The sequence below is a fragment of the Populus trichocarpa genome, chromosome 15 (assembly GCF_000002775.5).
Source record: "Populus trichocarpa isolate Nisqually-1 chromosome 15, P.trichocarpa_v4.1, whole genome shotgun sequence".
NCBI lineage: Eukaryota > Viridiplantae > Streptophyta > Magnoliopsida > Malpighiales > Salicaceae > Populus > Populus trichocarpa.
The window spans coordinates 11627375-11642645 of NC_037299.2; the positions used below are offsets into that span (position 1 = coordinate 11627375).

General features: G+C 36.6%; 1 protein-coding gene across 2 annotated transcripts; it reads right to left on the reverse strand.

Annotated features, from left to right (window-relative positions):
• Positions 1-699: 699 nt before the first annotated feature.
• On the reverse strand, positions 700-14936 carry LOC7454703 (uncharacterized). 2 transcript variants are annotated; one of them, XM_002322207.4, is made up of 28 exons: positions 14689-14935; positions 14408-14609; positions 14163-14281; positions 13908-14024; positions 13582-13722; positions 13045-13419; positions 12785-12942; positions 10955-11076; positions 10753-10844; positions 10415-10658; positions 10231-10294; positions 8510-8658; positions 8324-8394; positions 8052-8225; positions 6414-6485; positions 5492-5593; positions 5313-5402; positions 3587-3662; positions 3399-3504; positions 3234-3303; positions 2897-3076; positions 2634-2756; positions 2465-2548; positions 2183-2367; positions 1891-2029; positions 1730-1789; positions 1182-1286; positions 700-1092 (listed from the first exon to the last, which is right to left on the reverse strand). In XM_002322207.4, exons 1-28 carry the CDS (start codon positions 14839-14841, stop codon positions 979-981), a joined length of 3687 nt encoding a protein of 1228 aa, XP_002322243.2. In that variant the 5' UTR covers positions 14842-14935; the 3' UTR covers positions 700-978. The 2 variants fall into 2 exon arrangements, with proteins under 2 accessions (XP_002322243.2, XP_024442428.1); XM_024586660.2 differs by having other exon boundaries at positions 12785-13419; positions 14689-14936.
• Positions 14937-15271: the final 335 nt, after the last annotated feature.

Sequence of the window (15271 nt, forward strand, 5' to 3'; positions counted from 1 at the left end):
GAAACTCGAACTAGTGATCTTTAGGAGTATTTCTAGTACATTTTTAGATTTATGGGTTCTGATTTCTCTAAAATTTGTCATCGCAAAAAAACAAGGAGTTCCCAAATATTCCTGAAGTAACCAAGCCAAAGCATCTGCCAATTACAACGTTTGCAAAATCCCATGAGAGTATGCTTGACATAGATCCCCCTCCCCTAATTAGGGCATCCCATTGCTTGCACAAACTTACTCTGAAGGTCAGTGTCATGCATACATATGAAAAATTGAGTTTTTCATATCAAAGTCTCAAGATGGTGGAAGTAATTGGTTTTGCTAGACACAAAATTAAGTTTGAGATTCTCTTTTCTTGGTTGAAATGGCCATTATGCTAGAGAAAGTTGTGATTGATCGTCAGAAATGTGTGCTTTTCTATCAAAGAGCCATAAGAGTTCGGAGGATAGCAAAAGAGACAAGATGCCAAGGTCCATGCTTTCAATATTTTGTTGAACTAATTATCGTCTAATCAGTATTTTGTTAAAATCAATATCAAGCCATGTCACTTTACTATAATATTCACTATAGCTCAATTAATCAAGTTCTGGATTTGCTCTCTAGAAATCACTAATTCGAATACCACAAACCTTAGAACTACTAGAGATTTACCTAATCATTAACTTCATAACTTCAGGATCTTGAGAAATTAATTAAAATGCACGTAAATGATGCAATCTATTGACAAAGTCTTTTATTTTTCTACTCTTTCTCTATTTCAGTTGTTAACAGGGGTGGGGGTAGCTTCACGCCCTTTATACCACCCATCCCATCCCCACAAAGTTGAGGTAAGAGAAAAAACATGATCTAGCAAAACCTATACTTCACCTTACAGGCAAAATGGCTACTCTACCGGTCCTAATTGAGAGCGGCAAAATTCCTTGAGAACCCACTTTAGGAGGGACAAAAAATTAAAAGAAGATGGGAAGCTTTTGTACAAAGGAAAATTTACATAAAATAGCTAAGAGCCTTCTTTCTTCTAGAGCCGCCTTCGCCATACAGTTCATTCCATTGTAGGAGCTCTGTCATGTTTACCGACTCCGATGAAACACTCGCACATACCTGTTTAAATACAGGGAAAATATCATAATAACACAATCAGGCAGATTAACAAAAAAAAGCAGTCGATAAAATTTGGTCATCGTTTTTACCCGTTCATGAGCGTCTTTGAAGTCAACCATGTTTAGGGGCCGGACATCAGAACTCCTGCTTAATGCTGGGGCAGGTTTACCTTCTACTAGAGCTGCAGCCCGTTCCTATAATCAATTGTGCATGCTCGATCATGGACCAAATAATCCTAGAACAATATAATTCTGCTAATAAAACTAGAAATGCATCTGGCCAGCAGCAGTAAAACCCAATACTCGAACCACCAAAGCAAATTTTCATTCAACCTAACTGACAACAGATCATTTTATCTGGTATCCATATTTTTATCTGGTATCCATATTGTACTTGCCTCGTTGAAACTTAATTTGAGGACCGTATATTCATGGGCACTTTATGAGAAAATGTGGTTATATAAATACACTGGACACCTTTTTTTTCTTTTTTTTTATAAGAACACATTACAGAGTCTTAAATGGAGGTGTATGGAACAGGAGAAAAGGGCATTCCTACAATAATTTCAGGGAGAACATAAATGTAAATGCATCGAATTTAACCTAACAGATCTTTGATGACGAAGAAAAAGACAGACCTTCTTTTCCTTTTCCAATATCTCTTTAATTGGTCGGTGAGCAGCAGCTACACATAGGTTCTGCCATATAACATGTGTAGATGTGTAAGACAACCACCAAGCTTGACAAAAAATCATTTCACATATCAACTTGTTAAGGGAAAGAACAAAAAAGCTAGGACCTTGAGGTCACTTCCAGAATATCCATCAGTCATACTAGCAACTGCATCAAAATCAACATCAGGAGACAAATCTTCTTTCGCTAAAATGACTTGGAGTATCTTCGCTCTATTTGGAGTGTCAGGCAAATTTACCATCAATCTGTTTAAGTACATGAAAATGAATTGCATTAGAAAAGCACAAGCTTGAAGGTACAAAATTTATCATATGCCAAATGGACTCACACACAAGATGCAAGTTCTCTAAATCTGAACTAGTAAGCTTGTTGTGAAAAAAATAAAAATAAAAAATCACCTTCGTGGCAACCTTCTAATGACAGCCTCATCAAGGTCAAAAGGCCTATTAGTAGCTGCAAGTACAAGAACTCGTTCTGTATCTTTTGTTCGTAGACCATCCCAATTCACCATAAATTCATTTTTCATCTTCCGCATGGCCTCATGCTCCCCCGGATTTTCCCTCCTTCCCAACATGCTGTCAACCTATACAACACAGCCAAACCACAGAAAAATACTTGATTTCATATTTCAAAGGAAAAAAAACATGTGCAAAATGCTGAAAGAGTTATATGAAGCTTGCCTCATCAACAAAGATAACACTGGGGGCAATTTTACTGGCTAGCGAGAATACAGCTTTGACATACTTCTCACCCTCACCAAACCACTGTAGCATATGAGATTAAAATGAGTTTTTGGATCAGAAAATAAACTCCACATAGAAATTGAATAAAGCATGCTATACTCTTAACCTTGGATGTGATGCTGGACATTGAGATGTTGATGAAATTGGCCCCAGCTTCAGTTGCCACTGCCTTTGCTAGCATAGTCTTTCCAGTTCCAGGAGGTCCAAATAAAAGTATGCCCTTGCAAGGCTGCACACGGAAGATCACCGTGAGCATATATGCCTTTCTTCATATACATATCACAGTCTAATCCTATTACTTAAAAACAAATATCAAAGTTCCTTTAAATGAAATAACTAGTTTCACTGAATACAGAGGTATGAAGAGACCTTGGTTAATTGTCCCTTGCAGAAAAGTTCTGGCCTTTGTAAAGGAAGCATCACCAACTCTTTCAAGGTGTCCTTGACATTCTCAAGAGCTCCGATATCATCAAATGTAACTCCAATGTCATTAGGCGGAATGACATCACCTAAAAGCCTTTTCTCAAATTCATTTTCAGTCAGGACATCCTGATTGAGACCAAAAAAAAATTCACTATGGAGATCAGCTCATGAAACCTTCCCAAATAGGAAATTAGGTAGCTATTTATAGCCCCGGGCTTCAAAAAATTGGTGCATATGAATAAACTTGTTCGGTGTAGTATCTGCAAGTGAATCTACATATCACCTTCAGTGACTTCTTCAAGCTTTTAGATTCATTTTGGATAGCATGCAAGATTCCAATCCCATGCTGTATGCTGCCAGAATTGCAAAACAGTATTACAAACATGTAATCAACACAGTAACCAATACATGGAGTCAGGAGAATGATACAAGAAAAACTATCAATTACCTCTCACTAGACAAAACAAGCTTTGCATCCGCATCAGCATCAGCATTAGCTTCAGAATTCTGCATTAGATGATGACTCAGTCCCCACCCAACTACCTTCTCTGCACCTGCAATGCACACCAAAACATGAGTTTTTGGAAAGATCACTGGAAATTGTTAACATTGCAATGTGGTAAATATAAGACTTACTTTCATTTGTAAGTGTTTGATCCTTGATGCATAATGTCTCCAGTCCTTCACATTCCATTCCACACCGGCCCAAAACCTATATATGAAATGGCACGCAATTAGAGAGATTCCATCTCCAAAAGCCTTACTTCTTAACCATGCACCGCCATTTCAACATCCATCATAGTTCTTTACAAGCACAGAAATTAGATGGTTGTGAAAGAAAAGGTTTAATTTCATCGAAAATTTACTGTTTAATCCTTGTCCAGATTGAACGCACTAGTTTACCCTTCAAAAATATCATTCAGGAACACAAAAATAGAACATTACAAAGAAGAAAGGGAGCAAAATAGCATATATGAGTTAACATTTATCACAATAAAAAAAGGCAGCTCCATGTCCTCCTTTCTCAATATATGAGAAAGCAGAAACTTCCGATACAAACAAAAAACTTTTAAAATCACAACTTTTTAGAACACAAAAACTAGATGACTTCAGGCCATGCATTGGATGCATAAGAACTTTCTTAGAGAAATACTACGTGTTGCGATGGAACAAAGAACAGGAAAAAAGAGACTACAAATGAGGAGAGAAATCATAACTGAAATCAAGTGAAACGAGCAAAGCATATAGCTGCCTAATAATTTTCCTTGAAAAATGTTCTGCAAGTGAGTCTGTAATGTAGCCACCAATAGGATATTATTACCCATCTACAGTGACTAATATAGAATACCACGTCACTTTGTCTGACCTTTGAGTAGTATACAATAAAACCTCATAATCCATTTCCTCCAGCTATCATCAAACTCCATTCTCCTAAGAATTCTCCATATCAACCTTATCACACAATCCACCACTCACCTATACAAATATCCAAGTTTATTGACTACTACCATGGCATCAATAATTTGCCTTCATTCCACCTAGACATCTCTCACGGGACAGGCAAAACGCCATACCACCTTCTCAAGACAAGGATAGAAGAGGAGGGAAGTTGTGGAGAGAAAAATTATGTTTGGAGGAACAGAGATTGAAGGAAATTGAAGTGAAAAGAAACATATTTGTTATCCTTCCTTTTGTGTTAAAGAAAATTTATTGTGCGGGAAAATGAGAATGTTTACTCATTTTCCCTCACACATCCTCTCCACTTTCAAGATTTTGGTTTTTGGTAGGCTATAGGTTAACTTTTCTTGACCTTAACCTTCTCTTCTTCTCAAAAAGATCATAAAGTAACTTCAATCCCTCATTTCCTGCCCCCTGATTTCTTCCATCCCACTTTCCACCCTCCCAGACATACTTTAAAGCCAAAGCTAGGATATAGTGTTCAGACATATGAACTTGAAAACTAGAAGACAATGAACAGTTGAAAACAATCTTCACAAACTCCGTGTTCAACTGTTTGACCTGAAAATCAACATGGAAAGCACGACAAGACTATCACTCTAGCTTTTTTCCCCAAAAGACAGGATTGATATATCTACTGAAGGCTGATGGTTATCTTAGGGACTAAAATGCACCACAAGGTTCAAGCAAGCATCTCATGCAACAGTGAATTATATAATAACACAGATGGATAACACTTGCATGCATGAATCACTGACTAGTCTATTATATACAAACACCTGAGTTATCTTGTCAAATGAGGCACAGTCAAGTAAAAATCAGCCACAGAAACTGAAGCTAAAAATGTTGATCAATAAACAAAACAAAGCAGCTGCAAACAATGGTATGGGGATGGATATCTCACAGTGCACAGGTTATTTAGATTCCCCTTCATTTTAAGAGTTTCAGAATCTTGACCCAACTGATGCTTCCAAGATGCTAGAAGCGCTTCATCCTGCATCAATTAACAAGCTTCCTTAAGAAACTGCACATAAAATTTTGATCTAATAAAATAAAGAAAAAAATTGCAACCACCACACAGACCTGTGGCATATGAATAGCTACTTTGTTTGGAAAGAGCTTAGTCAGAAGTTTTGTTGCCTTTGGCACTTCTTTCCCCCTGTCACCAAGTCTTCCAAAACTATCCTGAAAATATCAAAGGCGCCAAAATCAATCATCAGAAAATCAACAGTATAGATCAGTCACAATATAATTACTTACCATCAATTGGCCACATATATGCTTCTGTGTGAGAGATATAGAGAGAGACAAAGGGAGGAAAAGAGAGAACTTCATACAGGAAATGTTATACAAATGATACATTTACTTCCTAGAAAAAGAAGTTTAAAATTTCCATCCCTTTCCACTAGACATCTGGAAACCAGTACTAAAATGAAAAGGACTCTAAACTGACTCAATGCCCCCTCCCGATATAAAAATGTCCCAGGAAGGCTGATAGAAGCATAAAAAATTCACTCCAATTGCATTTTCCTTTTTTACCAAGAAATTTTTCATATTAAAAAAATCGGTGAAGTACTATAGCATGGCCTAGACATTAAACCTTTTTTTTAGCAAACATGAAAATTATTTTAGCTTGATATAAATGGAATATATTGATGATGCTTATTGCTTAAGACTGCTATTTCGAACAAACCTACACCAAAGCCAACAAGAATGAATTTTCGATAATGTCAATCATCCACAGAAAAAAATAAACCTGCAAGCACCTTTTTTTTTCAGCATACCACTCAGGAGCATAGAAAAGCACCAAAATAACTTTCAAGAGGCATTACTAATTTACTTTGCATAGAAGATGAAAATTTCCCTTTTCCCACATAAGTAAAAGAACCATACATACTGTGAATACAATTAAAGAATGAAAAGTTGAGAGGGAGAAGGAATACTTGTTGCAACTTTAAAGAAAAATAGAAAACAGAGTGGGGGAGAGGGGGAAAGATAGACTCACTGGAAAAGCCAAGTCAAGCAGAGCGGTCTGATTGCTGCCAAATTTTGTGAAAAGAAGACCACCAGGATGTGGCTGCAAGGGAAGAAAACACTGTAGCGTAAATAAATGACAAGATTTGTATAGCAGGACCATAAATAATACAATGCAAGATTGGAAGAAAAATCCTTTCCTGTGCAACACATAAGCTCAAATTTTACAAGGTTCCCCTAAAGTCCATAACTAACACCACGAAATTGACTAAACATATAGTGAGCTACCAATTATTTGTTCTTTTAAAAAAAATAAAGGGATCCTGGCTAAGGATTAGACTGTGATACCTATAACTCCTAGGACCTAGACGTGTCAATCTTTGTCAGATGCAACATGCCATTTCCTCCACCTGTTATGATATGGAGCTAAGCTCAAAGAATTACACGCATTGCCTCGATAGCACCTTAAATTGGACGAATAGTCTGTGTAGCTAAGTGGGTCTAAGGCTTCGTAGAGTTGAATTGAAACAACTAACAATTTCCAAACATATTTTAGAGATGCATAATGACCTCAATGTACTTGCCAAACATATGAATCTCCATTAACCAGTATTGGCTCATCATTGTTATTGATAACAGGCCTTTCATCACCCATAAAAGCTAGTATCAGACTCAATTTTAGTTAACAAGGGCACCCATCAAAGCACTATCATTCCCATTTGAATCCATGACTTTTAAAATGAACAAGTGATCCATGTTTATAAACTTTATTCACACTCTGAAATTTGTTTTTATCTAAGTTATTGTCAAACCAAATCCCGATTGCGAAAACTGGCGACCTGCTTTTTCTTTAGACTTTATGATAGATTTACAAGTATTTGAGTCTAAATATAGCAGTAAAAGTGTAAAACCTATACAAGAAGGGAAATATTCATATTTGAAAAAATCTATTATTAATGGGAATCTGAAAAGATGAATATTTAGTTTGGACTTTTCAATTTGTTGCCTTAAAAAAAATGGTCTTGTGCCTGGAGAAGCTTTTGTGGAGGGGATAATCTGTATGCTATTTTAAGGAGCCAAGGGTGGATAGTATCTTGTTTGGAAGTTGTAATCTACAGGCACCCATACAATACTGATTGAATTTGAAAGTACACATGGCGTGATTATCTTAATAAAACAATCTAATGTTTAATAATTAAAAGAATATTAATAAATACTTCTATGTACGACCACGTAGAAATGAACCACGGCCTGAAATAGTGACCCTACTAAGCCTATCCCCCTCGCACCACGAGATGGGGCAGGAGGGGGATGGGGACTAGCAAACTGCATACCACTCCACATTGCAGGTAACAGTGGTCAACCCATAAAAGTTATGACATCAGAAGGAAGCCCTCAGCTCATGCATGATACAAAAATACAAAAAAAACATGCATATAAACAATGTGGTATAAACTTTCTAATTTCTATAGCAACCTCATGTTTATTGACTTTATTTAAAAACAGAGGAACATAAGACACAGATGCCTCAACTTCATCTTTGCACTTCAACAAACAACACCAGTAATTCAAACAGGAATTTAGACTCAGCACCTTTAATCTTTATACAGATGAAATTTCAGGCATGCAAAAAATAAAACAAGTAAATAAATATTTGCATTAACATTACCTTTTCTTTCCGATTGTCATTTTGCGTGTGTGAACCGATTACTACAACATTATCAGGAAGTTTTTCAAGTCTGCTTTTGAATGTAGAATATGAATCAGAATTCCCTATAATAGATTTCTCTGCATCTTTCATAAACAAAATGAAAGGAGAATTTCTGCTCTCGCTGTGAACAGCCTGAAGAAAGAGTCAATAAGGTTTATAAGACAATGAAATGGGATATAACATGCCAGAACAAAATGAGTTCAATTACTTAATAACTAAATGATTGCTACCTCAAACAATGTGTTAATGAGTAACTTGTCCAAATCTTCCACAGCAGTGTTCTCCAAACGAAGATCAGCAACTGGAGAGAAAGCAAAGGACATTTTCAATTACTTAAGAGTTGAAAAAGGAAGAAAAGATAGAACCATTTATCAAGTCTATGCACATGACAATGTTTATGACCCAGTTCAACATACCATTGCAGAAATATCCATGACCTCCCTCACAAACATCTCCAAGATCAACACCATCATGTATTGGTTTGTCAAACCTCACACCAATTTTTGACAAAGGATTGTCCTCAAAAAGTAACACAACTTTTCCACGAGTCCCATAAGGTGGGCCCCTATATCAAGAGTTAACAGGAGATCAATTGTTAAACATCATGCTTCATCAACAACAAAAAAGTTGAGAATACAAGGATGACAGAGGAAAACTATGACCAGGAAAGATAATAAATACAAAAGGATATGATGAGTTTCCTATCTCAGTAAAACAAGTGAAGATCAATCACCAAGGAGACAACACCACACAAAGGGGGAGCGAGGGTTAAGCTGCCAACATGTTAATCAGGTTATACCTTTCCTTTTGCCTCTCTCACCCATAAACGATAATGCTGTTTCTCCCTTTTCCGTCTTTTTTCTTTTAGTTTCCTTCTTTTCTTTTCTTTTCTTTTTTCTACATGCTGGTTCTTCTGTATTCCAAAGGGAATGCTGATCTGAAACACTAGATATAATATAGCTCCAATTTACCAAAACTGGATACGCTTAGCCATGTTTGCATTTACATGAGCCTTGCTTTTATAACAGCTTGCTATAGCCATTCTTGATCATGAATATTTACAACCAATCTGAGCCTTAACATAATACAACTCCAAAAAAAGTATTAAAGCTCTCTCAAATATGCACTTCTTTTGTTCTTCAAATATACACTCTTTTATTTCTTAACAATTCAACTCCTAGTCAATTAGGGTTCATGTTAATGTTGTAATCATCCAATATCATCTCTAGTCTCAGTCAAAAGTGAATTCAATTCAAGATCAATTTCTTATCAATTTTGTCAGTGCATGTGTTTTGGGCATCCATGAAGTAAGAGTAACTTGTTAAGTGAATTATAAACTTCAAACAACTGAACAGAACCATCCTCAAAGCTTCTTTATCTGTCCATTTTATCTCAAACACAGCTCCTAATTAAGCCGGCTATTGGGGCTGCTCCAGTTATCCAACAAGTATGTGGGGCTGTTTATTTAGTTATGCAAAGGTAAATTGTCCTTTCTTCTAGGACGACTAAAATTTTATCAAGAAAGAACACAAACCACAAGAAAAGGAATAATGCCTACTGCAAAATGGAAGACGTCACAAGAAAAGAGAAAAGAAGAAAGAAAAAGAATAATGTCTGCTGCAAAATGCAGAAAATTGAAATAAAGAGTTTGCCAACCCTGAAGAATATCACAGCTAAGAAAAGATCTTCTGAAAATTCCAAAGCCAGGACACCAAATAACTATTCAATGCCATATTAGCAGCTTAAATATAAAACCATTCTTGAGAACTCTAAAATTTCTCTCCATCCACATCAAGTGCACAATAACAAACCTCCACCCAACACGAAATATCTATGGCACCACAAATAACAAAATGTTTATCCCCAAACCCTCCTTTTTTTTTATCTATGAATTCTATCATCTGACCAAAATGTCAGTTTCAATAGTATTTGAATGAGAAGAAGATGCCATCAAGGACCAATAATTGCAAATTTGGTATACGAGAAATAAATGGTTAGGGAAGCATTATAAATTGATCAGGAGAAGTACTGAACTGCTTGAATATCAGGGCAGTTCACATTCAAGACACCACAAAGCAATTGATCAAAGCAATAACAGAGAAGAAAAGGATGAAGGAACTGTTCACACTGACTGTACCTTGATGATGATGCTGTTTGATATAAGCCACTAGAAGATGAGCTTGTGAATTTCACTCTATCACCTACATGTTAATATTTGGAGCATCTTGCTACATCAGAGTTCAATAAAAATCAAAAGATCTAGAATGTGAAAGAAGAGTGGAGGGCCAGCTAGAAGGCCTCTCTTGCGATAGCTTAAATACCTTTTTTAAACAAGAGATTCCTCGATGCTCCTACACCTGAAGAAGAAGGCAGGGTGTCTTCCATCTTTGTTTGAGATTCTAGATTAGTAGGTGCATTTAAAGAGCAAGGTGTGTCTGCTTCACTGGCTGATAAAATCACACTCTTCGATGCATCTGTGGTCACAGGACTTTGTTTAGAACAAGTGCAGGATTTTTCTGCATTAAATCCATCCTTCATAAGCTTAGCTTCCTTAGAAGACAAACCCTACATATTCACAATTGAAGATTCAATCACTGATTAGTCTTCATAAACTACAGATAGAGAGCTATAATAGTCAAGCAGATGAGTTTTAGCTTACACCCAAAAATGAATGACTATCAAATACGAGCAATTTAGCACCGAAGTAATTGGCAAGTGCTTTTGCCAACATCTCTTGATATATCTCAGATCCTACAAATAGCATTCAAAAGAGAGAGAAATCAAGTTAGCATTTCATCTCTTACAAAAGTTAACCTTTACAAACTCTAAAACATAACAATGGAAGTAAAATAGCCACACACCTGTGGGACCAGAAAGCAAAATCCGTGGATTGACTGTAGTTAGTTCTGAGGTATATTTTGCATGTTTTCTGTGCTTCAGGTGTATAAATGAAGCTGCAATTAGCACATTTTTTGTATTCTCACTGCAGAAGAAAGATGACAAATGCGAGATCATCAACGTGCAAATAAATAAACAAATATACCATTTCTAATTCCTGCTAAAAGATTTGCGTGCTCAAATGAGCAATGTGTCTTCCCACTTGATTCAGATTACAAAATTTATTGGCAGTACCAGATATCCAAGGTAAAATAATCATCGACACAAAATTACATGCAAGGTGGTAATCGCCATTGAATCAGAATCGCATGCACGCATGTATTGCATTGTTTATTTTTATACAACGCATAGCAAAACATTTTGCAGAACACAGAAATGAAGGATAAATACAGCCATAACAGTCACAGCATCGTAAAGGTCATACAGCTCTGGATAACGAGAAAATGTGGAACTTTTGCTTTGTGCAATTTAAACCATCCATATCACATGACCCATGACCACAGGCAGGGAGATCTGTGCAATGCATGCAATAAGTTGCTGTATAATATAGCCCTAAAAAACAAATTGTGCGTGGTAAGTCGAACAAATGCTCCTTTCACAAAGGATGCCCACCTCGTGGTGTAACAGGAACAAAATTCACCTCCACAACTCTCACATAATTCCACCATATTGGTGTACATGTCTGATCAGACCATCCCTTTCGATTGGCCTTTCCTCTAAGGGATTGTTTGTGCAAGGTATTCTTAGTACCAGTGTCTGAACAAGGTACTTGTCCAAATATTCAACTTTTTCAAACCCAATACCCAGGTTTACAGGGATAAATATTCAAGCTGGATACAAGTGTGGGATCTGTTTGTTTATTTCATTACTTTGTTTCTTTGTTACTTTATTTCATCAGGTTTATCAAGCTCAAAAGTAGGGTCCCCACTCAAAAAGAAATAGCATCCCTGTTTAACATTATACTTAGCTTCTCTTAGTTCCAGACATCCTAATCATAAAATGTCCATGGATCTATTCATGTTTACTTGGTTCTTCTCATTCCCACAACTACCATCCCTTCCTTTCACTATGAGACATTCCAGATCTCAAATTCTAGTCTTAACATATATACTGATTTCATATATGCTCTATCCCCCAAATTACACAGCTCCATGGATAGATCCATCATTTTCTTGGCAGTTTACTTGTGAGACCTTGGGTTTCTAAGCCATCTAACAATGAGGGAATTGGTTTTTTCACCCTTTCAGTTCTACCATGAATTTCCATAATAAACAATCATTGGTATGGAATTATATTAACAAATAGGACATGAATAAGGAATACTCCATTAGCAGACTTTTGCAATAGTGTCAATAGTGATCAATAAAAGCCGATGGCATATGAGCATTAAGAGTCATGCCTAAAACAAATGCAGCACCAAGCTGAGCTAAAACCACAGCTTTCCAGTTTTCAACACTCAAATCAGAATCACATACAAATGCAGCACCAAGCTGAGCTAAAACCACAGCTTTCCAGTTTTCAACACTCAAATCAGAATCACATTCTAACATCAGGAGAATAGACAGTCTAAATGCACATAAAACAGCCAGATACCGTGCAATCATTTCTCTCTGACGGCTAGCAACAACAACCCTATTCACATGTTGTGCTATGCAAGTAGAAAGTATGACAATAGAAGTTTTAACATTAAGTCATAACAGGAATCTAAGAAATGGAGAAAAAAAATTGCCAGCTGGAATACTGCCAGAAATAACATGAAATTGTACACTAAAGATAGCAAGAGAAAATTATACCTTAAATAGTAAGGGAAATTATCGAATGAAACTTCTATGTTTTGGCCATCAAGAATTCCAGCATGAAAGTCGTCTTTGAATGCTGCACATCGCAATGACATACCTGAGGTCGATGCCAGTTGTGAATCCTTCGTCCACTCGTTCCTTTCTTCCAATACCTGTTTACAGATATTTTTGCTCAATTTTTGTTTATAACTAGATGTTCGAGCTAACATCCTGAAGAAAGGCCCTATCAAATCATTCATCCCAGAGATTTTTACATTGCCTGCCTCTGTGCCAGAGTCCTGGCTGCAATCATGAGAAAGATTATGGTCGATTGCTCCAACTTCAGCAGCTTTATCACTCCCTAAATTTGGAGTTGAATTGCCTTCCATGCCATCAAGCTCGACCTCCGAACCATCATGAATGACAGACTGTGCGGGCACATCACTACCATGGTGTATTTTACTGGTAGTCTGTCCTGGAGACTTCCGGCATGATAAATCTGGCCTCAAGCTTGAAAGGGATGCTAATATTGATGCCCCAGCAACAGCTGATGGATCTCCTGACCTCCTTTCGAGTTGCAAAAGTTTTCCCATACTACTATGAACCTCAGCACTCTTAACTGCAACCTCAGTCAAAAGTTGCTGAAAAATCTATTTTCGACAGATATTAAGGAAATTATCAGGTGACAATGAAACAACGAAGTCTATTGTCTAACGATTGCAAACAAAAGAACAAGATGGGACGGAAGGTAAGTGGGCTAAGAGAATCCACAAGCAAGAAAGATTGAACCACTAAAATGAAGTAAAGGATACAAAGGCATGATTCCCCAGCACACCAAAGGCAACCTCATCTCCTGAATTAAGCACACAGATCCTTTTGACAGCTGTCCCATTTACTTGCACCGTACCCTTGCTCCCTGAGGTTTCTAGCACAGCAACAGCACCTCCCTCACGCTGGTCATGTCCACAAACAATGAGTACTCAAACTGCATATACATATTCAGGAGTTCACCTCCACAAGAACTATTAAATGAACAAAACACCACTTTAATGTACTAATCCAAAACCCTCCAGATAACAAACATGCACACTGCATTTGCCAAAACATCCTACAAAATACCTTAACACATAACCAATACCTGTGTGTGTTTAATCTTGCATTGAATCGTGCCCATTGCATGATCCTTCAACAGAGAATCGCATTGTTTGGTTGAACCAATCAAATAGCTCGACTTGCAGATTTTTATGTTCTGATTCTGCAATCCAAACACAATCAACATTTCTAGTCAAACTTCAAAATCAAACGTTTTGCACATAAATTCTCAATTTCAACGTTAAACACACACACACACAATTGATACAATTTAGTCAAAAATAATCGCAAATCGAACTACCTGAGCAGACTGTGACAGCAGCTTACACCAAGGCGTTTCGAAACCTGAATTTTGTTTATGATATAAACTCCAAGTGGAAAACGAACTCCTTGGCTTCTCCAGTACAACCGGAGTAGAACCTTGTAATCAAATCCAGAAAAAAAATCAACCAAACAACACTTAAAATTCAAATTTCACACATTCATAAAATCCAAAATTTAGTACAAAGCTTAACACTCGATTGAAAAAAAATGAAAGTAAACTACCTTCAGCGATCGGTGTGACAACAGCCACCGCCGACGTCACCGTCTCTTGACCTTTCCCCGAAATCAAAGCGCCTCCACCACCACAACCATTAGTCGGAGCATCTCCAGGTCCATGGTCGTCGGGATCCTCCTCCGGTGGACTCGATTCCTTAGAATTTTCCGTCGTCGGCATCTGTTTCTCCGTAACTCCACCATTCTCTCCCTGAAATCCAGAGAAACAAATCAAAAACTTTTTCCATAACAACACCAAAAAAATCTTTCAATTTTTTCTTCTTTTTTACCTTAAGACGTTTGGGTGATGGTGGCTTATTATTATGATTATGATTATGATTATTATTATCCTCAGAGGGAGAAGATCTCTTGCTATTACTGTTATTATTGTCATCTGAAGAAGATCTCTTAGCAGAAAGAGATCCACTTCTTGTGGAAACCATGATTTCTTTTCTTTTCTTTTTTTGTTTGTGTGCTTGTCTCTCTCTTCCCCTCACGTAGCTTTGTTTTAGCTAATTGAGAGGCAAGACCTTCAATGCTGAATTGTTAATTTATTATTATAAGGAAAAAACAATCATTTTTGTTTTCATTTTTGGAGAGTAAGTAGCAGTAAAGTTTTGAGGTTAAGAATATATTTTAATCCCTAATATTTTGTAATATTTCATTTTGGGCATTTATGTTTTTGAAATATTTCAATATCAATCATATTCTAAACAAGAATTAATAAAATAATTTGGGTATTTTCCATAAAATAGTCAAGGAAAACTAATGAAAGTTTCCTTTTTTAATAAATTTTTAGTTTTTGATATTTTTTGTGATATAATTACATGTAAAGAAATTCAAAAGGGAAAGATAAGGGAAAAACGAGAAAAT

What these genes read in the sequence shown, in the direction of transcription:
- LOC7454703 (XM_024586660.2), bottom strand. Translation starts at nt 14,841, where the DNA reads ATGGTTTCCACAAGAAGTGGATCTCTTTCTGCTAAGAGATCTTCTTCA. An exon ending in TGCTGGGGAATCATGCCTTT is followed by an intron (nt 13,420 to 13,581) that starts GTATCCTTTACT and finishes TGTCGAAAATAG; the next exon opens with ATTTTTCAGCAACTTTTGAC. An exon ending in TTTGCTTTCTGGTCCCACAG is followed by an intron (nt 10,845 to 10,954) that starts GTGTGTGGCTAT and finishes TGCTATTTGTAG; the next exon opens with GATCTGAGATATATCAAGAG.